This window comes from Mchenga conophoros, linkage group LG11, assembly GCF_057382185.1.
Source record: "Mchenga conophoros isolate Kocher_MC1m ecotype Shallow Benthic linkage group LG11, M_conophoros_male_GT1.1, whole genome shotgun sequence".
NCBI lineage: Eukaryota > Metazoa > Chordata > Actinopteri > Cichliformes > Cichlidae > Mchenga > Mchenga conophoros.
In genome coordinates, this window is record NC_140536.1 from 27,849,651 (window position 1) to 27,875,955 (window position 26,305).

The 26,305-nt window shown below is 43.2% G+C and overlaps 1 protein-coding gene across 2 annotated transcripts; it reads left to right on the forward strand.

Moving 5' to 3' along the window:
- The first annotated feature begins 303 nt into the window (after positions 1–303).
- On the forward strand, positions 304–26,095 carry epb41l4b (erythrocyte membrane protein band 4.1 like 4B). Of its 2 annotated transcripts, XM_085292172.1 has the most exons (23): positions 304–1,186; positions 3,401–3,505; positions 3,599–3,641; positions 4,153–4,231; positions 4,468–4,512; positions 5,977–6,029; positions 9,289–9,409; positions 10,111–10,198; positions 10,292–10,380; positions 11,919–11,988; positions 12,077–12,246; positions 13,127–13,236; positions 15,595–15,628; positions 15,882–15,915; positions 16,027–16,130; positions 18,862–19,001; positions 20,084–20,205; positions 20,279–20,392; positions 20,495–20,550; positions 20,637–20,789; positions 20,948–21,068; positions 21,260–21,393; positions 25,073–26,095. In XM_085292172.1, the coding sequence occupies exons 1-23, from the start codon at positions 911–913 to the stop codon at positions 25,134–25,136; spliced, it is 2,325 nt and encodes a 774-aa protein (XP_085148298.1). In that variant the 5' UTR covers positions 304–910; the 3' UTR covers positions 25,137–26,095. The 2 variants fall into 2 exon arrangements, with proteins under 2 accessions (XP_085148298.1, XP_085148299.1); XM_085292173.1 differs by lacking the exon at positions 21,260–21,393 and having other exon boundaries at positions 305–1,186.
- Positions 26,096–26,305: the final 210 nt, after the last annotated feature.

Here is a 26,305-nt window from a genome sequence, read left to right on the forward strand (position 1 = left end):
ACTGCATGACAGATGCTGCACTAATAAAGTTTGATTGAAACTGTGATTGAATTACTTGTAAAGCGGTGGGTAGGACTCTGAAGAGCAGAGGGTTATAAATCACCATCATTATGCTGGGGAAGGCCCCCCCTGGAGCACCGCGGACCCCACCTTGGGACCCGAGTAAAGATCTGCTCTGATTTATTCCCAGCCCTGGCGCGTCCATGGCAGACAGGTGGCGCTGGTTCGCCGGTGTTGATGGGTCGGCCAGTCGGGAGGAACAGAAGTTTGTTATGTGCTGTGTTTTTACGCAGGCGCAGATCACGCTGTTTGTCCAGTTCTCGCTGGTTGACTTTTACCTGTGAGGTAGACTAGTTTCGCTTCGCCGGTGGGAATAATCAGCAGCGACCGCCGCCGGGTCAAGTCCGGTCCAGAGGTGGTGAGACTTCCCTCCCCCCCCCCCCTCTCGGCCCCTTGTGACTCAGGGGTCCCCACTGCGGAGCGTCGGACGGGATTTCTCCGGGATTTTAGAGTCGGTGCGCAACAGCGAGCGAAGCAGGAGGCAGGTGCACGGGAGAGGACAGGACAGGAGGAGGAAGAGGAGGAGGGCTGCTTGTATTTCCGCGACTCCTGCCGTTCACATAGGGCTGGATGATTGGAAATCAACTGGTTGGCTGCTCGGTGGTCGATCTGTGGTAGTTTCATTAGTATGCGGCTGGAGTCCCCCCCTGCTGCCGACATCCAGCCCGAGGACTGATCGGCAGCCCTGAAGTCTCCTCCGTGCCTGCTGAGTGACTCCTCGCCCCGGGGAGGAGGAGGAGGTGGAGGTGGTGAAGGAGGCAGCAGTGACAGGACCCCGGCTGCAGTGACTGTTGTGCGGAGCAGTTTTCACGGACGCGGCGCGGACCTCCTCTCATCGTGGATCAAGAAGATGATGGGCTTTCTGCGCCGGACGTTCAGCCGCCGCTCCCTGAGCCGCTTCCAGCAGAGGGAGAGGGATGAGCGGGACGGTAAAGGAGGAGGAGGGGGAGCAGGAGGGGTATCCGGGAACCCCCTGCTCCTGGCCCACCAGCAGCAGGTCGTCCACGCTCCCGCCGTGGTCACCGGGGGGTCGTCGGTTCACATCCCGGCCGCTGGGACGGCGAGGACCACCATCACCTGTCGGGTCCTGCTGTTGGACGGCTCTGATGTCAATGTGGAATTGGCCGTGAGTGGCTCAAGTGGCAAGGCACATCAGTTGTGTATTCCCCCCACCTCCTTTGTCGTGTCTTTGTGGATCTTCCTGGGGGTCCAAGCAAAATAAATAAATAAATAAGAAACGCGAGGCAGCTTTCCTGTCCTGAAAATGAACGAGCCTGGAGTCAGAGCCGTTTGCAGGTCCAACGCCAGCCTCTTAAACGATCAGAGCACAGTAGTAGTTAGAGGACGTGTAAAACTGAGTACTTATTACAGCCTTTTACCACTCTGTTTGTCTAAAAGGCATGCAGGACAAATTAGGACCCGGGCAATTAGTCTTGCTGATTAATCCATGAGGGGGAGAGCAAGATTTTTTTTATATATATCTCCCCTCAGTTTAATTAACTGCCCAAATAAACGTGAAGACACTTTAATTTCTTTTCTGGCTCCTGGTGACTTCTATTGGATTTAGACTTCACAGGGGTCAAGGAAATGAGAAGCTCTGAGACCTCATGTTGGAATGTGGGGCATTGTTTTTGGCACTTTTAACTACACAATACAAAAAACATGACCACAGAATAACATTGTCGTTAGTTGTGCCCTCGGTTCAAACTGAAAACAGTGCGCTCTGCACTTCTTTGGATTTTGGCACAAACCCTTTTACCAAAGTTTCAGTGCCTGTAGTGTGTGTGTGCGTATCTGTGAGCACGTCTCTTCTTATACAGTGAGTGGTTGCAGCTCCAGATGGTGTTATGATCATCCGATTCATCGCATTGCTTCCCCATTCTGACTGTTGGGAACTAACTCAGACCTGAAGCTGCCCCCTCCTGTTTGCTCTTTTGCACGTCTTCCTTTCACTTTCTTTTCTCTCTATTTGCTTGTATCTGATCTTCCTCAAGCAATCTCCGCTTTCCCCCACCTCCCCTCCCCTGTGCCATTCTCCCTCCTAATCTCCTTTTACACTCCCTCTGCTGCCTGCTCCCTTGCTCATCATTTTACTCTTTCACACTCTGCCTCCTCACTCTTCTCCTGTTCTTTCCCTCCTGTGCATCCTCCACCTCCTTCTGTCTCTCTCCATCCATCACCTTCTTCTCCTTTCTCTCTATTCCCCGACTCCCTGATCTGATTTACCACTGTGGGGACTCTGTGTCACAGACGAGTGCTACGAGCTGTGCGAGGGGGTAGGTGGGATGATGAGCGAGCGTGTGGGCCCTTGTGTGCGTAAGTGGCTTCTCATAAGATGTTTTCATTTTCAAGGTTGCGTGTGTCAGCGAAGCTGTTGCGTGCGTGCGTCACCTCCGAAACGCTCGGCCATTGCATTGTGGCGTGGAGAGCCTTTCTCTCGTCCTGCAGCGAGATTACAGCTCCAACACAAAGCCGCCACTTCTGCCAAGGCATTACAGTTGAAAATGACACATGGCTCGACGAGCTGCCGGCTTAGTCACAGGTGTGTTGGAACAAGTTTGTTCATGTGCTCTTGTTGTTCCTACAAGTGCACTGAACGGGGCTGAAATTCAACTAATAAGGCCTTTCAGTGTGTCACCTGAAACTGAGCGTAGGCCCGGAGACAACAGGAAGAACGAGCTGTTCACCTCGCTGCGCGTGACTCTGCGAGGCGCGTGATTGCGCGTCCTCTTGATGGAGGTCACAATCAGCCCCTGTAAACGACGCACGCTGCAGAGAGAATGGGCAGGAGCGATTTCTTTCTGTCCCCAATCCTTTAATACCACTGATTTCCTCACTCATTCATACACCCACCAGGAAGTTTAGGCTGGTTATCAGGATCCAAAGTACAAGGCAGTCATCTTCCTACACACCCACTGTGTTTTATGTGGGTCAGACCAGGGTTAGGTCTTCATCAGGGGATGCTCGTAAAATGCTCTGATAAATTTAACGGCAAACGGCTGCAGTTTGTGCTTAAGTGCACCGACTCGTTGTCTTGGTTGTGTGTTTATAGGAAAGGCCTCAATAAGGGCCTTTCCCTGTGGGGCTTGTCCTTCTCATTTTGACCTGGACACACACACACACACCCACTTACACGTCCAGTAAAAGTCATTTCTCCTCCCAATGTGATCACCAGGCCTCTTTCTAATTCACTTTTAAGCCTGTGCTAACAGGTTGACGCCCCCAACTCAATTTTAAAAGCTCAATCCATCCACCGTGGAAGATCCGCTCACCACGACAGGAGAGATAGTGTAAGAAATAACTAATTTCTCCTCCTGTGTTCTACTTTTGCTTTTCCCAGAGCAAGTCCAAAGGCCAGGACCTTTTCGACCAGATCATGTATCACATAGATTTGGTTGAGACAGACTACTTTGGATTGCAGTTCATGGACACAGATCAAGTTTCAGTGAGTAACAAGCTCTCACGTCCATCAATGTGGAAAGCAAGCTGATGAAAATCATTCTCACCTCTCTATTCTTTCTGTCACTCTCTCTCTTAGCACTGGTTGGATATGTCCAAGCTTATAAAGAAGCAGATCCGAGGTAAGCTCAGGTCGCCTCGGGCTGTTTTTCTAATTAGGACTATTTGCATGTGTGTAGGAAAATGTGCAGTGCGTTGTATGCACATGTGGTAGCAGGTGAGTGGGGAGCAGGTGGAGCATTATCAAATGTTGACACAGTGATTACTATGTGCATTAGAAGCCGTAGCCTTGTTTGCTCACTGGCTTGTAACAGGGGGCCGAATGGTTCACGGGAGGTGGGGAGATGGATGTTGTACCTGTCGGCCGGTCGTTTATTCACAGGGTGGTAGGTCTGTAGCCTGAAAGTAACTCTGATCAATGTGGAAGGGAAGCAGGGAAGAAATATGAAAGTAGGTTAAAGTAAATTGGGAGATGAAAAGATTTCGGACCTCGTGGCAGTGATGGATGCAGCAGATGAAAAGTCGACGAGACTAAACGTATGAAATAAATCCTGAGAAATGTTATTTGATTGAATTATTCTCCGGCCTCGGCTCTTTCTGTCACACTCACATATCTTTTAACCTTTCTCTCAGACGGTCCGCCGTACAAGCTGTTCTTCAGGGTGAAGTTTTACTCTTCAGAGCCAAACAACCTGCGTGAGGAATTTACAAGGTAAAAATACACACACACACACACACACACGGTTTTCTCTTGAGCCTGGTGTAAAGGTCCAAAGGGGACGTGGGGCTAATTACTTTGCTGCTATGGGCAGATTTAAATCAAGGACAGAGACTTGTTAAAACAAATTATGTGTCAGACATGAGGAGCGCCTTTGATACATCAATTGATTTATGTTGTCTTCAGGCGAGAGTCTCACTTGTTTGTTTTGCGGTTTTGTTCGCCAACAGGTATCTGTTTGTGTTGCAGCTTCGACAAGACATTCTGTCTGACAAGTAAGTTTCATCGTCACAGTTTATGCACACAAATAATTCCAAATAAACCCAGGACGCGCGCGCACGCACACACACACACACACACACACACACACACACACACACACGACATATTAAGCACACCTCGTTAGTGTCAGGTTGGGATCCCCATGGCACGGATTCAACAAGGCCCTGGAAACATACCTCAGAGATTTTTGCTCCATATTGACATGATGGCATCACACATTCTGCAGATTTGATATAAAGCTCCTGTTCCACCACATCTCAAAGGTGCTCTGTTGGATTGAGATCTGGTGACTGATAATCTTTGTGACATGGTGTGTAATCCTGGTCGAACCAGAGGATGAGTACAGTGTTGTCAAAAAATGATGGATACGGTCAATGAGAATGAACCATTAATACAAAGCAGGATGGATCCATAATTTCATGTTGTTCACGCCAAATTCTGACCCAACCATCGGTCCGAACCTCGCAGCAGACTCATCGGACCAGGCCACACTTTTTGTGGGAGCCTGAAAAGGATTATAACCTCGGTTTTCTGATCTTAAGTGACAGAAATCACATCTGGTGCAGTCTTCTGTTGCTGTACGCCATCTGCTTCAAGGTTCGATGTGTTGTGCATTCAGAGATGCTCGCCTGCATATCCTCTTAGTTATTGGAGTTACTGTTGCCTTCTAGTCAGCTCAAACTAGTCTCACCATTCTCCTCTGCTCTGAAAGTCACTGAAGTCACATTTCTTCCCCATTCTGATGCTCAGTTTGAACTTCAGCAGGTCTTTCCCTAAGTGCGCTGAGTTGCTGCCATGTGATTACTTGCAAGCAGTTTAACAGGTTTACCTACTAAGGCATTGTTTTCTTTACACAGGAACAGCTGAATATTTTGTGAATTCTTTCTTTATTGTAGAGAAGGTGAGAAAAACTGTTGCCACTCCTTTTTCGGTTAGCTCAGCTCATTGTTAAGTCACAAGTCATTTGTAGGCACTTCCTCTCCATTTATGAGGACATCCGGCTCTCATCAGCAGCATTAAAACTGGAGTAAACACACTCACCTGTAGCGGCACGCACACAGGTCACCTACACTGGAGTTTGGGAGACTTGTGCACAGTGGCATCGGCTTCTGAGTCACAAACACAGACCTGCCTGCACAAACACACACTTCAGACAGTGTGTTCCCCATCTCCCTCCTCCTGCCTCTATCTGGGCCATGGATCCCTGGAGTCCAGCTCTATTATACAGCTCAAGATCAAGAACAGCAGAGGGCTGCTTATTTTAGCAAAAGGGTTGCGCCTCTCCTCCTTGACATGTTCACACACACACAGCGTAGGGTATTCATCCACTTTTATGTCTCTCTGACACATGATAACGAGTACACATCGCACCATCGGCAGGACAGTGGTTTTGATTTCATGCAGTGTGTCACTCGCACTAAAAACCGCTCACCATCAGCATCTCTCTCTCTCTCCAGGTTGAAATGTCCGTATGACGTGGCTGTAGAGCTTGCGGCATTTTGTTTACAAAGTAAGTAGACTTTGGAACCTCACTCTCAGTGTTTATTTATACTCTTAAGCAGAGATTTATGTTCTCCAAGAACCTCATAAGTTATTCCTCATAGTGTTAACAGTTTTCCAAACCCTGGCGTAACCTGTTAGATTGATTTGGACTGAGTGCAAAGCCATTAATATCCATTTATTTCACTGTGATAGGAAAACTGCTATATATTTGTGGCATAATGCACTTGTGTTTACTTTGACATACATGATATGCATCAGCAGAAGCCCTGAGAACAGTACTACACTAAGCTCCGAATGATTTTAATAATAATAATAATGATGATGATGATGGATTGCATTTATATAGCGCTTTTCGAGACCCTCAAAGCGCTTTACAGTTCCACTATTCATTCACTCTCACATTCACACACTGGTGGAGGCAAGCTACAGTCGTAGCCACAGCTGCCCTGGGGCAGACTGACAGAGGCACCTCTGGCCATCACCAGTAGGCGGTAGGTGAAGTGTCTTGCCCAAGGACGCAACAACCAAGACAGACAGAGCTGGTGATCGAACCGGCTTCCAAACCCCCTGAACGGTCGGCCCCATGGTTCAATGTGAGATTTTGTGGCTTCTCACATTAAATAAGTCCCTCCAGATGCCTGTCCTCTCATCTCAAATGCCAAAGCTTTTTTACAGAAGCTAATAACCTCAAATATTTCATGCTACACCTACACAAGGGCAAAGAGTGGTTGGAGCAGTTTGACCAAAATTACTGCGACTGTGTGCGACAAACTTGTGATTTTATTGCTTTTCAAACGGTCGCTTCAAAGACGGGGCTTAATCTATGACCACTCGTAGTCAGTCGCTGTCTTCAAAGCGACTGTGGTGCGTCTGGAGGACAATTAAACTGCAATAAGATGCAGTCACTCTGCTAAATTCAGTATATTCGAGTACATACAGTCATTTTGTGATAATGCATTGAAACAAAAATGGCAAAAGTCAATTTGCTGCAATCTGTTGTCGTCTAGTTCCACAAAAATTCACATTAAGTCCAACGAGAACCTCAAGAATGTGAAACAGCCGTCCCTCTGCCAATAGTGACGTCCCATTATTAAAAAGAAACTGAGCTCATCAGCTCAGAGTGACTCAGATTGATTGCAGCGTGTTTGTAATTTGGCTTTTTATAAATTAGACGTCTGTTAGTCAAAAGAGCTTGCAAAGAAAAGCGTCTGGACTTCTTTAAGTTGTTTGAAGACGTTTCACCTCTCATCCGAGAAGCTTCTTCAGTTCTAAGGTCTTCAAGCAACTTAAAGAAGTCCAGACGCTTTTCTTTGCAAGCTCTTTTGACTACGATGACCTGGATGACTGAGAACCTTCACAGACATAGACGTCTGTTACTTAATTAGGAATCGGTCTTAGTCAGACTACAATTGTTTGGAGACAGATTGCCTCCCACCTGTGCAGTCACCCTGCAATCTAAAGTGGTCTCCACACCTTCATGCAATTGATTACTGATAAGCCAAAAAAAAAAAAAAAAAAAAATCAGTGTGGTTACCAGGCAACCACTATTTTTTTTCTCTCATCACAATGAGGTTACCGTCCTAATTTTACCCTCATGGGAGCCAGCCAAGCTAAGTAAAGTCAGTTAATATTAGTGTTGATGAGCGCTCTCAAAAAAGACTAATCAGCAAACTGTGGAGTAATGTTTATGGAGTAATCCACAGTGTAACAGCACCACAGGCATACCAGGGTCATTTTAGGTAAGAATATTTGTATATGTTCATATGTTTGCATCTGTGCGTCATTACTTTGTAAAATAAATCAAAAAACTTTTTAAATTTGAATCAATTTGCAGGGTAATTAATAATATTATGGCACAATGTATATGCTTTTATATTTTGGTTTCTAATACTCCAAACTGGCAGGCGGCACATACGTCTGTTTAAAAATGAAAAGACTAAGAAGGCTATTAAAAATGGTGTTTAAATGCTAATAATTCCAAAATAAAATACTCAATATACACTTTTTATTGATAAAATAACCAAAATGTATAAATACTAACAGTTTAAAAGCTGTTGAGATAATTAAAACTATGTTGTCCAGCAGTTTGTATGTTCACAAATGCCAGGGTGGCACAACCATAAACATTTTATTTTGAAGTAATAGTAGTGAAAGTGATATTTAATTACACAGAGGACCCCTTGGACTCTATGTGGCTGTCTGAAAAGGCTTGTAGCTCTCTCTTAAACTGGATAAGAAACGTATCTCTTATGCAGGCTGGTGCACTTTCCAAGTCAGGTGGCACAACCAATGTAAAAATAAATGAATAAATCTTTATTTCTTTTAAAAATGGTGCTTTTGCTTCCAAATGCAAAAGTTAATATAGGTGTCCAAGCAACAGCCTATTTAAACTGAAAATGGTTCCAAAAGTCAGGCGGCAAAACCAGTAAGTCGAGTGCTGCAGCTGCAAGAAATGCCATGTAATTAAATGATTGATTTTATTTAAAGCTCTAAAATTAGATTTCTTATTAGTTATATTTAAAAGATGATACTTTATAGAATCAACTTGTGCAAGTCATGATCAGACTAAGTGATTTTAAACAGGAATGATGCACTTGGACACAAAAATATGCATTTCATGATCCAGAACCTCCAAAATTAAAGTCCCAAATTTTTGTAAGAGGGGAAAAAAACAGCTGCAGTGTGTTATGGGTGTTCAATGAAAATCAAACTAAAGGAAATTATCATCATAAATGAACTGGAACTGCTCAGAGGAGGCGATGGCTGTTGTGTTTGTGTGGCACATCCTGTCTACCACATCATGCCTGAGGCGTGATGTCCTTGGCTCCATGACAAAAAAAACACACAAATGTTTCTGAGGTGTCTGAGATTTTTTTTCTTGTAAATACTTTTGGTTTTCTTGGGTTTTGTTTTTTTTTCTTTGTTGTTATTGTTGTTGTTTTTTACTGGGATGGTCATACAATTAAGTGAAAGTCACACCTCTAATTTACTCGGTAATGGCAATAAAGCCAGTGTCTATATAAAGCTTACTAAAAAATGGTCACTGCAAAAATTTCTGGCACAACTTCACCTACTTCCAAGGTGCAATAATCACCTTGGAAGTAGTCACTACAAGCTACTGGCCAAACCAGACCAGCTGAGTCTGTAGCAATTTATTGTGTTGTTGCCTTCTATTGATTAAATAAAGCTTTGTTTGTAAGCGAAGGTCTGAATGCTGCTCACCTGATGTGCGTCTGTGCATGTGTACTTGAATTATCTGTATGCAGGCGAGCTGGGAGACTGCGACCCCTTGGAGCACTCTCCCGAACTGGTGTCGGAGTTTCGTTTCACTCCCAGACAGAGCGCGGCGATGGAGGCAGACATCTTCAACCAGTGGCTGACTCTTAGGTGAGGAGCCTGCTGTGTTTCTAGTCATCTTAAATTTGGGATCTTCTAAAACTAAAACCCAGGACACATAAACATTTTTTTTGCACCAGTTACCACAATACGTCTGCTGTGTCAAAGCAGCTTACTGGAGGGCGTCCAGTTGACCTGAGCTGGTTTCTCTCCTCGTCGGATGGAACAAGTGGGGCAAAAAGTTGAGCACTGAGCAGCAAAGGAAGTCATTCTGCTGCAGCCTTTCAGCACCAATGTTTTCACTGACCGGGTGTCTCATTTCACCGTCCCTCTGTGCTCTCCTCCTCGGCCGGGCTATCGCTGGTCTGCGTGAAGGATTATGGGATTAATTCCCGGAGGGTCTTGATTGATTCCGGGCAGTGCACTGATTGCTCCCATCTCGGATTAGATTACATACGCGTACGCCGCGCTTCACTGGGCCGACTTAGCCACGCAAGGACAGACCGAGTTCACTGAGTCATGCCTACACACAAAGACTGAATCAGGATGCAGACAGACAGTTACTCACTGAGCGTCTCCCTCAGAACTAACACCAATCTCCAGCAGAGGTCACGCGGCAAGCGTCGATTTTGACGTTTTTTTCTTCTTTTTTCGACTGAGCTGCCAAATATAGTGGCCGGGGCTTCAGGTGATGGAGCGAGCAGTATTTTTGTTGTGAAAACTCACCGTGTTGTCTGCTTTTATTTCCTCAGGGGAAAAAGCCCTTCTCAAGCAGAGATTTCTTTTCTCAACAAATGCAAGTGGCTGGAACTTTACGGAGTAGATATGCACTTTGTCAAGGTGCGTGAGAGTTTTATTATCACCAGTGTTGTTTTTTGTGTGACACTGAAGTTCAGGTGTGTTAGAAATAAATGTGTGCTCGTTCGTCCGCAGGGCAAAGATGGAGGAGAATATGCACTGGGTCTCACTCCAACTGGCATCTTGGTTTATGAGGGCGTCAGCAAAATCGGGCTTTTCTTTTGGTAAGAGCACAACTCTCATCTTGTGTGTCCTGAAACGTGCTCATTTACATTTCTTATGTAAATGATTTTAACACAAAAATGTAAGAAAACACAAGCAGTGAATGTGAATGTAGGAACACCGTACATTTCCAAAATTCCTAACCTTACTGATACAATAATGAAAAAACAAAACTGTCGTCATAAGTAATAATTCTTGTGTCACTTATTTGTGTCACTTGTGTCATTGCAAATTTAGATTAGGAGAATTTGGTAGTTTAAACTCACCTGAGTGAAATAAGATGGTTTGAGGTGTCACCCTAGGCTCTGGAAATCCATGAAGGACCATTTGTTTGTTTTTTCAAATTGTCAGAGAGCAAATACCTAACAACTAAAAACTATCCAGTAATTGCTCACAGTGCTGTGCCCAAGTCTTGAGTCACTCCTCATTTCTCTGTGTTTGGATAGAAATGGGAAATATGTGCTGCTGTTTATTGAAACACTTGCAAACATCATCGGAAGTACAGTTTTCGAGGCAAAAACAGAGTCTGGACAATTCTGTTGCAGAATTATAGAAACGTCAGTGTTTGGTATGACCGATGGGGGGAGACGGGGGACAAAAGATGCCTAAAGATACCATTTAAAATTGGTCCTTCAGAATAAACCAGTGTTTTGACTCTGATGTTAAGACACAACACTGGTTCATTCCTTGAGTGAGGTGCCGCTGTTATGCTTGAATGACTCATAGGTCAGTGTTGAGTGGATTAGCAAATAACAGAAAAGCATTCCTCTGAAAATTGTCAGGAACAAGAACTGGACTGAAAATAAGTGAAGAAGAGGCCAATGTCCAAAGAAAACCCCTGAAAGACCTTCAGAAAGACCTGGAGAACTATTACTCACCACTGCTTTGGAAGCAAAATGTATATATATTAAAAAAAAGAGCTGACTCAAGACTTTTGCACAGAACTGTTTGAAAATAATGAAACTGGAAAAGGGAATCTCACAAACAGCTGATGTTTTAATATGTAGCGACATGTTGAATGAATGTAACTGAAAAATAAACAGAAACAAGAGTTTGTTCACGAAAATTAATTATTTATCTCTTCTGGCAGGTAAAAAAAAAAAAAGAAGCAGTACCTGTTTAAACTCTTACTTCTTCTGTCTGCTGCTATTCCTCTGCTAATTGAATTTGAGTTTCTTTTGTTTTTTTGAACCACGTGTTTCTGGAGAGGCATGTGTCAACATTTACAACCTAGAGCCAATCAAAATGTGGCATAAGTGATAAAACATAAAGTGGGGCACAGGCTCAGCCTGGGTGGAGGGTGGGGACCGTGCAAACTTTGAAGGAAGGGCATGCCAGGAAAAAAGAGAGCTACTGAGAGTTGAGTATTTGTTCGCCAAGGGGCAGGACGAGGTATGGGAAGTGAAAAGAAATCCAAAATCACTCTGCGAGGAGCCGATGTTTCATACTGCGTGCTCTCGTCACCTGTCCCACTCAAACTGTTTGTCTCTTTGTGTGTTTGTCATTCATCCGTGCGTGTGTGCGTGTGTGTGTTGCACAGGCCCAAAATCACTCGGCTGGACTTCAAAAGGAGTCGACTCACGTTGGTGGTGGTGGAGGACGACGATCAGGTTTGTGTCTTCACGTTGCATGCCGTGCCCGCGCGCGGTCATCTCTCAGGCGACTAACAGGTTATTATGGTTATTCTCTGTTGTGAAGGGTCGGGAGCAGGAGCACACCTTCGTGTTCGAGCTGGCCAGCGCCAGGAGCTGCAAACACCTGTGGAAGTGTGCCGTGGAAAGTCACGCTTTCTTTCGCCTGCGCCAGCCAACGGCGGGCAGGGCCGGCCACAGTGACTTCACGCGACTCGGGTCCCGCTTCAGATTCAGGTAGAGAGCAGCGACGGCGTCTCGCCACATCTGAGCAGCGTCTAATTGACTTGCTGAAGGGGGATAATAGAAGCTGGCACTCGCAGGTAGTTGTGGCCAGCACTCGTTAGCAGCATATGTGGAATAATGTGTCACATAAAACAGAGCCTTTGTATCTATGGTTACAGGGTATCTATGGTTACACGGATCTGTTCCTATGGTGACTGAGATATTCCCTTTATATTGTTTGTTTTCTTGCAACTATTATCAGACATGGTCGAAGAAAATTCTCTCACTTGAAGGGCACTTCCTGTCATTTGTCGGAGCAGCTAAATCACAGCATTGTAAAAGCACTCTGTGGATTAAAAAAAACACTTGTGTAACAGGTGGTGGAAGTAAAAGCAGGAACACTGGAACTGTGTGTATTGCAGTCTGACATAACAATCATACTGGTGCCAACTTCTCTAACGAAAACTCTGTCTTCATTCAGAGTTTTTGTTAGAGAAGTTTTAAGATAAGTATGTTAGAAAGTTTGTCAGTTTAAAAGACTTTAGGCATACTGCAAAACCAACCCAAGGCTTTCTAAAGCCAAAGTCGTTCACGCTTTTCATTTATTAAATACAAAACTGAAGCAGAAAGTCCCACGAACAAGCAGTCAAGCGAGTCTCTGTAAACGCAGCACTGTGCATAAAAACAACTCTAAATTCTAAACAATTGATGAAAACTTTTGGAAAATTCACACCAAAAGGAATAATCATCTAGAAACTCCATTTAAGTCTCCTCTGATGAACTCCATGAATTCGGTCAGACTGCAGCTCAGTGGCACTTTGACATTAGTGTCGATGCTTTTAGTAATAATCATTTCCACTCTTCACCCGCATCTGCTGTGTGTTTGTCTCAGTGGGAAAACAGAGTACCAGGCCACTCACGGAGGCAGACTGAGGAGGGCCAGCACATTCGAGAGAAGGCCGAGCAGACGCTACCCGTCCCGCACACAGTCGCTGGGCAAAAGTGAGTTTTATCTGCTCATACAAAAGACGACCGAGTATCAGCGCCTGATTTGTGTTTTATGTGACTGCGAGCGTTGTTATGAAGGCTCTGCGCTGTTTTAGTTCAGCGTGTTTTCGGCTTTAAAATGTAAAAATTGCTGCAGAGAGTAACTGTTGAACATATTGTTTTATTTTTCAGAGGAAAGGAAAAGTGGACCCCCCCGCCCCTTTTTCTTTTTCTTTTTTTTCAAGGGCTGTTCTTTTAAAAAAATGTCCAATGCTAAGTGATAATTTGACAAGTTCAATAGACTTAAAAGCAGCCCTGGTTTCTTTTCTAAAGAAAGTGCTGAGAAACTCTAGGTTGTTAGATTTAAGCGTCACCTTTTTTACTTTGTCAAAGGCACCTGCTGTACTCTTCACTCCTCCATAATTCCCACCTTCTGTGAGCTGCAGAGGCTTCAAAGGTCCAGCAGCCTGCAGCTCACTTTAATCTATCCCACATAAATGATCAAATGCACACTGCAAACTGTATTTACCTTGAGACTAGAGCTGGGCGATATGAGATTTTTTCATATCACGATATGTTTTTTTCATTTCAGGCGATAACGATATCTATCACGATATAAGCCAAATAACTATATTTGTAAGATTTAAATGTGCCGTTGCTCACAAGTAAAATGTGAAATAATCAGCAGCTTGTTTTTATTTAAATATTTATTTCCCATAATAAGTTCAACAGGGTAGATGTACTTAAGGAACATGAGACTTTTTCAGATAAATAAAGGCAAATATTGCAAACTACACAAAAGACAGCCGCTAAAGCGTTTAAGTTTCAAAATAGAACAAATGAAACAGACTAAATTGTCAATTCCACTTAGAAACAAAATATTAATTCTAAAAATAAATCTTAGTTTGTTTTACAGAAGAACAGACAAAACTGACTAACTTTTGTCAGTATCAAATAAACTGAGAACTAAAAGGAAATTCTCAATCTCTCCTTGTTGTATAGCTTAGCTTTTCAAACAGTTTTAACAGTTACTTTAGTCTGACAAAAGCCGAATGACGAATTAGCGCTTCCATTCAGAGACTGAGGCTACGTCCACACGTACACGGGTATTTTTGAAAACGGATATTTTCCGTTTTCGTTTTGAAAAATAATCCCGTCCACACATAAAGGCAGAAATGAAGGAAAACGCTGCTATGAACATGCCAAAGCAGCAGGTGGCGCTAGATTCCTAACCGTGCAGAAATGTTGGCCAATCAGAAGTCTAGAAGCCTCGGTGGGAAAAAGTAAACAAAGCTGGGGCATAGAAGCAGAACCGAGTCGTATGTGTGGAGGGACAGTAACTGTGTGTATATGTAAGCATTTAAACACTGCAGAGAGTAGAATTAACAGTATTGTAGAAATTCATTTCACCGAAACAATAACGTGGCGCACAGTGTGACGCATGCACCAGTTTATTGTATTTCCAGACTTGCTTTCGGCACAATTTACAGTGCACGCTACTCTGTTTTTTGTCAGACTTGAAATAGCCGAAATACCTTCACACTACGGAACTTCTATGGCTCTTCCGTTCGACAATCTCTCCGGCATTGGAACCGTCATCTGTTTTCTCTTCGGTCACGCTCGGTAGATTTTTCTAGTCGGCACACTCATTTCCCCTCCATTACGCGCTGGCTCCATTACCCAGGGCAGCTGTGGCTACAACCGTAGCTTGCCTCCACCAGTGTATGAATGTGAGAGTGAATGAATAGTGGCATTGTAAAGCGCTTTGGGTGCCTTGAAAAGCGCTATATAAATCCAATCCATTATTATTATTATTATTATTATTATTATTATTATTATTACCCACTGCCTGCTTCCCAAACAAACACACGTGCGGCTTGGCACTTGTGCTGTACGTAACAAGTCACGCGACGTGACGCTGCGGCTGTGATTGGTTCGGCTCTGCGCTACTTAGTTTGGATTGGCTGACCTTTTTTTTTAATTTTTTTTTTATTTTAAGAGGACAAGAGCGGCGAAGTCTATCGCGATAGTTTAATTTCTCTATCGAGTAAAAGTTATATCGCGATACATATCGTTATCGTTCTATCGCCCAGCTCTACTTGAGACTGTCAGTATTGACGTCCAAACACCTTTTATGTATTGGATTTGGATTCGTCACGCAGCCCCGGAATACGAATGAACCGAGAGTTGAGTGTTGGTAATAGCTCAGCATTGGAGTAATAACATGTCTGCAGAGAGTCTGGACTGAACGGCACAGTTAGACCAGAGAGGGCATTTGAAAAAGTGCACACAGACTCGCAGATAAACTGCAGAGCTGCTTTTGACTTCTGTATTTTTCTGCTCTAATTGACCTTGTGTCTCTCTCTCCGTCAGTTGCGATTTCTCCAGCCAAGCCTCCACACATCAGGTGAAACAGACACAGACATAAATAATGCACGCATGCACTTTCAGATTATTGCATTCATTCCTCCTCCTCTAACCTTGACCTTAATCCACCTAATGGCCTGGCTAATCTTAACACAGAAACAGCCCTTTGTAAAAGAGAAGTTGTTGCTTTTGAGAGGGTTTGCTTGTGCAGTGCACTCGAAAGTAATATATATGCACCTGCTTTAAAAATAAGTTATGATACACATCTGATATCACTGCTTTTTCCTCCACAGCTCTCACGCCAGCCCCAATCCAAGTCTGCATCAGGTAAGCGACCTCAGTTAACCCACTTTTCAAAATGTAACACAAGCAGCAGAGAGCGGTGTGCTTTGTCCCAGTAGCGACGCTTAATTTGAGCATCTCTTCGATCCTCTCCAGTACCAACACAACATTCCCATTGGTCACGAGCCCTGGCATCCACCCCACCCCACGCTCACTTCCTCAGTTTACCTGCAGCCCTCCAGTCATACATCACCTCACAGGTAAGAGACAAAGGACAGGATTGTTAAAGAGCTTCAGGATGTGTCCACATGCTCTGTTTTTCATCACATTTCATGTCCCTCTTACACCTCATATGTCTGTTTGTCTTCCCGTGTGTCTCGTCTGCCTCCATCCGTGTGTGCGTCCCTTCATCAACCGTTCAGGCCTTCCTTTGAGGCTGAGAGTCCGGTGTCCATCGTTCCCCCCGTCCCGGAGCGAAAGAGCAGCATCGCCAAAGGATCCGTGGCTGTGGTTAACAGGGATAAGGTCATGACCGAACTTTGACCTCCCTCTTAACCCAGGAATCTATTTCAAAACTCACAGGCACAGACTGGCAACACCCAAAGAGAGACGCTCCGGTGACGGAGCTGTCTCCGTTCATCCTCATGAAATGTCCCACGTCTTCATCCATTTGTCACGTCATCTCATGTGTTTCAGTGTCTGCATACTAGACAAAAAGCAAAAAAAACACACACCCCCATCAAGTGCAAAGGACTTTATCAAGCAGGATGGAGGTTTATAATGTTCAAGGGGGTCACGTGGAGGGAGAGCTGTGCAAAGACATCGGGTAAGGGGACTGGGTGGGTGAATGTTGAAGTTATTTATTGTGGTTACGGAGCGGTGACACAGATCACGAAGGCGATCGAGGTAAAGAGCCTCAACACCTCTGATCGTTACAGTTTACTCATTCTGCGAGTCATAGCTCAGTTTATATCATCACATCCTTTTAGACACAGGTTGCCTTCATCTTAATAATAAAGCTGCAATCACAGGCTGAGAGTCCACTCAAAACACTCAGATTTTTTTCCGTATTATTTCCCTGTGATGTCATTGAGAGTGGATGTTCCTGCCTGCTGGTGAAACCTCCCGATTGGTGGGGGCCATTGCAGGTTGTGCACAAATGATTGGGGAAATAATACAGAGTGAAACGGATAAGTACGATTTTTGCAGGAAAAGAGTTTGCTCATGCTAATTTACTGATGTTTAAATAAATAAATTATTATTATTCTTTTTTTAATTGATTGCTTGAAAAACATAAGATTAGAGAGAGATGAGCTAAACAGCCTTATTCCAACAGGATAAACTGAGGAGCTGCACCAAGGTCCAGCATAAGATACATAAGGGTTATTTTCAACTCTAAGTGATGCAAAGCTACAGTAGTAAAATCAAAGAATAACATTATGAAGCTGGAAATGGGCATAATTGCTCCTCTGTAAAGATAAAACAAGAATGTGGTGCATTTTAAAGTCTCTTTGAGGATACTTTCAAATAATGTTCAAAGCATCTTCTAGAAAAATCAAGATTGTGCCTGAAAATTTAGTTTATTTTCATATGAAAATAATCACGTGCTTAGTTTTCTGTGCACTCACAGGGACGTTCAAACAAGAAGTTCTTGAAGGTAACTTTAGGTGCTGTACTAGGTGGCAATTTGCTAAAATATAAATAAACTAAAGGCCAAAAAACAAGCTAAGAATTGTTGAAATAAGATGATATATTTTAATTTTGTTGCACTTTAATATTGTTATTATTTAATTATGGCTCTAAATGCCCAGTCGACGTAGCTCTTATACTTCTCAAACACTCTGTTCTTTCCATTCAAACATTCAGCATCATATTTAAGGATAAATACAAAGATAGGACCGGGTGTGACACGTTTGTGCCTTGCTTTGCTTGTGGATGTTTTATGTGATTACGGTTGCTCAAATCTCTAATCTGCCTTTAAGAGTGCTTTTGTGTTTGTTTCTTTGTTCGTTTGCAGTAAATCGTGTGGCATCTAAATTATTTAAACTCACTTTTGAAATAAAGTGTTGTGAGTGCTGAATAAAGTGATTCTGAACAGGTGGAAGGGGTCCAGTCCTGCACTTAGTGAATGCCGGGTTAGGGATTAAGCTGCTTTGTGTATAATTTATGGTTTTCAGTGTGAACTTAGAAACATGAAGCTGAATCTTGCATTTGTGGTGTTGTGCTTTCAGAGTGAATGTTTTTTTTTTGTTTTTGTTTTTTGAATAAACATTATATTAATGTTACATCAGGTTATGGATTTGCTAAATTAACCAAGTGTTTACAGAAGATGTGGCCGGTGTGTTGCTGTTCTAGTGTGTCGCCTTTTACTTTCGATGTTTACTCCAATCACATTATGCCTTTAGGACTGTTGCCGTATTGCTTCTGAAATAAAGGGTTTATGAGTGAAATGCAGAAATTGCAAAGCCCATTCCTTCATTGTCTTACACCAGAGGTGTCAAACATAAGGCCCGGGATCAGAATCGGCCCGCAAACGAATTCAGTCTGGCCCACTGGATGGCTTTGGAAAATGTAATAAGAGCGTAAATTTTAGACTTTTAACTGTATTTTTTATAAGCTTTACAGCTTTTCCCACTGATAAATACCTCCACATGGTTCTTTGTACTTTACTAATGAAGTAACACAAATGATTCAATAACAGATTTAACAGAAATTACATGTAATTTTACACACATTTTAGGTCCAAAGCAGTGTTTCTTTACCATGTAGAAAAGCAAATGCACTGTTGAAATTGCACTTCTGGTTTTGTGTTACTCAGTCAGCTCAGCATCCACACAGGGAGGGTTACATTGCTGTGAAAAACTCACATCACGAGCTTGGATTTATTACACGATAATTACTTATTTGCGGTACTTACACTTTTTGTCATATTTAAGTGGGATTTTGTTTGGGGGGGGTTGTTTGTGTTTTGATTGCATGTGTCATCTTCAGTTTCCCGCTGAGTGGGCTCGCTTCAGATCATCAGTTTAGCGTCGAGGAGAACGAGAACTCGTATTCTGGCAAGATCCATCACCGCCACCGTCGGCACACACACAGCCAGGACATGCTCTGCCACACACACACCAAGAACAGTGAGTACTGTCAGCCTGAGGCTGGGCTGCACAAATCTGTGGTGTGTCTAGACGCCACGCTGATGCTTCTTTTCATGCTCGGTGCCGCCTGTTTGTCCGCTCTTTTTGTTTTTGAGGTTCACTTTGAGGACTTTGAGATGTAATGTTTCCACTACAACGTGACGTAGTTTGATTTCAACTTTGTAAAAACAGATTTAAAGATGCACGTGATATGACTGATATACCTTTACCTTTATACTGACTGTGTTGTTTCAAAGCTGGATGATCCAAAATAAAGAATATGGTCCCACTGTCACTAAGTGCTTGCTCACAGGGTTTTTTCTCTGTATTAATTCACCATAATCTTCCCAGGAGTGGATGTTCCTGCAAAAATTTACCCCAAGGTCCAATGCTCAGACAAGTACAAAAAAATCCAAAGAGCTACATCTCAGACTCTACAGGCCTCAGTTAGCATGTTAAATATTTAAGTTCATGACAGCAAGTCTACAAGACTCCTGGAATAACGTCCTTTGGACACACGAGACCAAAGTGGAGATATTTGGTGAAAACACTTTGAACTTACTCCTCAGTGGTGAAGGAGGGATGATTCTGGTTGCTTTTAAATGTGTCTAAAGCAGTTTTAAATTGGGTTTCTGCTTTTGAGAACATAATTCAGTTGCCTTTTGCTGTAGTGAGCTAGGATACAAGTAAAGTAAACGTGGTTAAACACTGCTAATTTTTCTTGTGTTTGCACTCTTCATTTAAGTGCAGTTGTTTAAGGGCATTGTTTGTAAGTCGAGAAGCATCTGCAAACACATTAATATGGATTTAAAGTATCTCACGGTTCTCAAACTTGCTTTGACCTGCCAACTTTCAAACACCAAAAAGCCCCCACCCAGCCAAAATTGCTGTTAATCATTTATAATATCATCAAATTCTGGTGAAATTAAAGACAGTCAAACTCTTGTGCCAGCGTAAATTGAATTATAAACCTTTTTAGATTATAGTCATTTTCCATCCCTGCTTTGTCAAACCGTCTGTGGTGTCTTTACAGTAAAAACGTGACTTGTTTGTTTTTTCTCATTACAATTTGTCTCAATCAGAACGTCAAGCGCCCCCCTTCCCTGCAGATGAGTTTGACATCTCTCAGTCGCTGCTCAAGGCTTTGGAGTCTGAAAGCGATTCTCCTCCCTGGCCTTCGCTGCACATCAACATCGACAACAAGGTCAGTCATGTTTCCCACACGATGTTTACTCACTGAGATTTAGTCTCCTCACCTCTCCTTGTTCTCCCGGCAGGGAGAGGAGAAGCAGCTGTCTGAAAAGTCTCTGCACCCTCCTGCTTCCCCAGCCATGCTCCCCGACCACCTCAAATGTAACATCCTCAAGGCCCAGATGGAGGCAGCCTTCAGAGTGAGTACCAAATAACGCTCTCCTTTGGCTATTTGACCTACATCCTGTGCACTTGGCGGTGTCACTAACAGCATATCTATCCATTTCTTCTCCACAATAAAGAAAGAAGCCCCAACAACACCCAGAGGGAAGAGCTCAACTGAGACCCTGAATGAGAGGCCAGTAGCTCATCCGCTCTTTAACATGTTTAGACCTCTTTCTGAAAACACAACTTACCCTCCTGAGTAACTGCTCTCATTTCCAGGTATCAGAGCTCCTCCCAAGACTCGGCGGCATCCAGTCTGACAGCAGAAAAGACACCCCACAGGCAAGATCACAACCTGACGCCAGAGAGGCTCCAGCCCAAAGCCAACCCGAGCACCAACCGCAGAAAACGGCTGGTCCGGCAGTTCAGCTTGTGAGTACAGATCGCCTGCTGTGAGTGGAAAATGAACACTCCACAGAGTACTTGAAGCAGCAGCCGTGCTATCTCTGCTCTTTGATAGTGACATCTTGTTCAGAGCGATCTGTAGGTCGTGTAAGCCACTTATAGTCTCTCCATTTGTTGCTTATCAGTAACCACGAAGATGAAGATAATCTCCCTGAAGCACTCGCAGCCATCTCCTCCCAAAGTACAGCAAAGTCGGGCTCTAGCAGCTCATTGGACAGACAGATACAGCCGTCAATCTACCCACAGGTAACACACATCTTCACACATGCGCACACACACACTTTAAAAACCCTTTAAAACGGGTCTTGGTGTAGTACACTATGCTCCACTTATGGGGGGATTATTTCCACACCTCTCTGCATTATCTGTAATTGTGTGTGTCTGTCTGTCTGTGTGGTGTGTGTGTGTGTGTGTGTCTACACTGATGTGTATTGCAGGGGGATAATATGCCAGCACTGGAGCTGGGTAGTCCATGCTGTCCCTCTCCTTCGCCCTCCCCTCATCTCTCCCCTTCTTACTACCGTAGCTCCATTCCTCACCTGGTTCCTTACCTTACTGCCCATAACGACAGGTAAACGCACCTCCTCGCTCTTATCTCTTGGACACTTTTATACAGCGCTGGTTTGCTCAAGTGCTGTATTGAAGCCTCAGGCTCTTGTTTGACGCTTGCACATGAAAAACAATCCCCTGTTTCAGTTAGTAGCTGATGCTAAACCGTGAGGCCAAAGTGAACAACCGTGTGACGCAGACAGGAGAATTTTCAGAGTGAGATTTAGGAAAACTGGCTAATATTGAAAATCTTATTTCCAGCATGTCAAAGCAGTAAACAAGAGCTGTCCGAGACTGCGTACCTCCACCAGTGCTGAAATGACCCTCCACACCATGCATGAATTGAGCCCCTGGATCCAAAAGAATGTCTGGATCCAGACTAGTTTTTGATATTATCTTGAAAATATCAAGACAATATCTCACTATTTTTCCTGCTACAGTATGATTACAGTTATCCTCAGAAGTTTACATCCACTCATCACGAGAATGGATGTCATGATAATTTGGGGCTTTTAATTTCTTTGAGCTGTTGTTTTTCCAAAGTGGAATGAGCATACGGCATACAGCACAAGTTTGAATTTATTATTTTCTCTAATCCACACAGACTTACTTAAATCTTGTAATAAGCGGTGCCGACGGTTCAACAATGTCTTTCAACTTCACAAGGCCAAGACCTTTTAACTTGTCCTTATTGCTCGTGATTGACTGCAACTGGTAGTTTCATTGATTTATTGGATGGCACTCATTAGACTAATACTCAGAACAACTCAGTAAGAATCTGAGGAGAAGAATGGTAGATTTAAAGAAGTTGTGAAGGTCTCTTGGAGCCATTTCTAAAAAACTGCAGATTTCAGGATCATTGGTTCAAACAGCTGTACACAAGAACAAGTTATTCGGATGCGTCTCCATTTTGCAAAGGTCTGGAATAAGTGGTGTTAGCAGTAGCTATTCCCCTGCCAGTGGTACCATCGTGAAGTGGATGGAATAATGAAGAAGGTGGACTACCTCCAAAACTTTTACCTCAAACCAACAGCTAGACAGTTTGAACACGGTTGTTTGTTCCAACAGGACAATGATCCCAAACACACATCAAAACTAGTTTGGAATGGATAAAGCAGGCCAACATTAAGCGTCTGGTACGGCGTTCCCAAAGTCCTGACCTCAACCCGATTGAATATTCGCGGACTAGATCTGTTCCAGGAAATGAACTCTATGGATTCTGCCAAGAAGAGTGATTAAATATCGAGCTGGAATTATGCCAGGAGCTTGTTGAGGCTGCCAAAAATGTCCGGTCGAGATGCAACTTGCTAAATGGAAATTTAACCAAATATTAGTGGGTACATTTGAGCCTCTATGTATACTGTGGACTCTGTGTAGATTAAGAAAATCCAAAAGCAAATTTAAACTTGTGCATCCAATTCCCCAAATATGCTGTACAATCATTGCACCCTGGAAAACAAACAGTTCTAAGAAACCATTAAAAGCCCCGAATTACAGTGACATCACAAAAGACAAACACACACACAAAATCACCCACATATTTATTTATCAGGGTGTAAATTGCAACCTTAAACCAATAATAAGCAAATGACACTGATTTATTTTTTTTAACAGCTGCAGCAGAAGCTGAGCGTAACGAACAATATCTGCATTTCAGTCAATGAAGTTTGAGATGGCCCCTTCAGTACAGCTTAAAAAATAAACACGTGCACCCTAGAACTGAAAACGAGCCTCCACTGGTTAAGTTAACTTTTGGGGCAGTTCACTTTCGTGCTACTTTAATCTTCTACATTTATTTGGCAGCCGGGCTGCTTTGACCACTTTATAAAACATAATGCAGTGTAATAAAATCACATCAGCGATTCCAAAACCAATAAGATGATTTGATTTGATGGAAATAGCTGCTCATTTCTTTAGGACGTGACAGAGAAGCTTGAAGGCTGAGCTACACATTCAGTAAAAACTCACTTAAGTCTAATTTTCTGACTTCATCTGTTTGCCCATATATACAAATTCCATAATAAACAGCAACATGGCGAGACAGCCAGCATCACACTCTTCTCCAAAGTCCACGTTACTCAGGGTATGTTACGCTCTAAGCAGTCCCACCATGGACTCAAGCAAGTAGGAACTATAATTGCTTTTCACGGGGTGCTACAATAATCAACTTAAAAGTTACACATAAAATTATAAAGAGCTAATTAAATAATCAATCACATAATAAACTCAATTACGCAACGACATTAAATAATATTGCACAACTTAATATGCACCGCAAATTAATATAACCTAGAAAAATTAAATTAGAAGTGCAGTAACTAATCACACTGGAGACAAAAAGTTGATAAACTATAATGAGAAGTCCCATCAGAAGCAGTCGCAGCCTCTGGCTTCACTGAAAGTCACATGACTTGTGGCGACGTTAGCCTTTTATGAACGTGCTGATTAGACATTTAGCTCATTAGTCATTCCCTGCAGCCTTTAGATGACATGAAGTTCATGTTATCTAACACGATTTACACCCACTGGCCACTTTGTTGGGTACACCTTTTCTTCTGCACATTAACAAAATATCTAATCAGCCAATCACGTGGCAGCATTTGGACATGTTAAAGATGACCTCTTGAAGTTCAAACCGAGCCCCCAAATGGAGAAGAAGTGACTTAGAAGGTGGCATGGTTGTTGGTAACAGGCTGGTCTGAGTGTTCCAGTAACTGCAGATCTTCTGGGAGTTTCCCACACAGTCATCTCTATGATTTAAAGAGTGAAAAAGAGGAAATTCTCTGGGTGAAAACGTCCTGCTGATAGAAGTCAAAGGAGAATGGCCAGACTGCTTTTAGCTGTGGGAAGGAAACAGTTACTCAAATAACCACATGTTCCAACCAAGAAAAGCATCTCTGAAAACGCAACACCTCGAACTTTGAAGCAGTTGGGCTACAGCGGCAGAAGACTACACCAGGTTCCACTCAGCTAAGAACAGGAAAGTGAGGCTCCTGTTCACACAGGCTCAAATAGAAGATTGGAAAATAGAAGATTGAAAAAATGTTGCTGGTCTATTTCTGACAACAGCATGAAAACATTCACATCATTGGTATCTGTGCATCATTTAAACACCACAGCCTGAAGATTGTTGCTACTGTGTCTGTCCGCTTCCAGCACGATAGCGCACCACAGATCAAATCATCTCAAACCGGTTTCTTAAACATGACGATGAGTTTGCTGCACTTGAATGACCTCCACAATCACTAGATCTCAGTTCAGTAGAGCAGCTTTTTAATGTGATGGAACGGGATAATCACGTCATGGATGCAAAGCTGGCAAATCTGCAGAAATAGTGCAATGCTATCATGTCATGTGGGCCTAAAAATCTCTGAGGAATGTTTCCAGCATCTTGTTGTTCTGTGCCATGAAGAATTAAAGCAGCTCTGAAGATAGAAAACTGGTGCTAGCAAGGTGTACCTAACAAAGCATCAGATGAGTGTAAGATCTGTGTATGACCAGCTTAAATTGCCAGACAACTTCTTATCCTGTAGCTGCTGTTCTTTGTCTTTGTAACGCAGACTTTGTGTTGTTTCTGTCATAGTTACTGTTGTAAAATGTTTTGTTTTTTTTAATTTTCTGTTATGAAAATTATATTTCACCTTGTTGCAGAAACAAAAGTTCAAGTTTAGAGCTGTTAAATCGTATGTTCGTGTCTGCAGCGGAGAAGAAATTAGGGTGGACAGAGAGAAGATCCTGAGAGCGCTCCTGATGACAGAGCTCTGAGACCTCGACCCTTCAGACGGAAGCTAAGAAGTCCCAAAGTCACTGGTGTCAGTCAGCATTTGTATACTTGCATTGCACATTTAGCAGTTATAAATCTATATTTGCATAAAGGCGGTTGTTATATTTGCTTAACTGTTATTTTAGAAAGAAGGCTCTTTGTAATAACTGAACTGAACCTGTACAAAAAAGTGAAATGGAAACAAGTGGATTCACTCACATGCATTACAGACGAGCTACAGACTGTATTCCTGGTGCTGCCTGCATGATTAATGTTTCCCTAAACGATTATCGGATTTTGCTTTGGACTTCTGTTTATGTGTGAGTTCATCCTCATTGTCTTCATCGCCGTGTCCGTGCTGATGCCTAAACTGTGTTTCAGACAGCGACTGTTGAAGCTTTGATCTCCATGTAAAAAGCACCCCTGAAATGAAAGTCACTCACTTTCAAATCAGTTTGTTCAAAATGTAAATACTCATTGATATCCTGAGAACAGAGCAGGCGTTGTAAATGCTTACCTCAGTACTGTAATTCCTATATCAGATATCCATTTTTTTACACGCAAAAAAACATCAGCAGCGTCTGTGGTTTTAAAGAAAATCCTGAACAGTGTGAGTTGAAAGTGAAAACTGAATATATCGACACCTCAGTCTCCGTGTGCCCACCAGGAGGCGCCAAAGCTCCTGTGGCAGCAGCCTTGATCTTGTGTTACAGGTGTTCATGAAAAACCTCTCTTGCGTCCCTTTGCTGTGTTTTTAACATGCAGCTCAAAACCAAATCTGGCCTCAGAGGTCAGACCCTTGGAAATATTTAATTACTGCGCAAAAAACAAAAACTTCACTTCAGCCCTTCTTTGTCACAATCCGAGGCAGCACATGATCTGCACCTGTACTGTATGTTGCTGATTGAGTTTTCCTACCTTGGACTGGATCTCAATAAAGGCCACATCATCGGTTTGACAACTCTGCAGCAGCATCTTTGTTTCTTTTCTTCCTTCCTGACATGGGAATGTGGCTCGGCCTCGCCCTGCCTGCCGGTTTGTTAGGTATGTGCCTCTCACCCTCCCTGCGACGGAACAAAAGATGTGTGCTGTGCGGGACTTTAGAGAGGTATCTGCCAGTGCGGTGAGTCAGCCTGTTAATTGTACCTCTGTTTTGTGTTAGATAATTCAT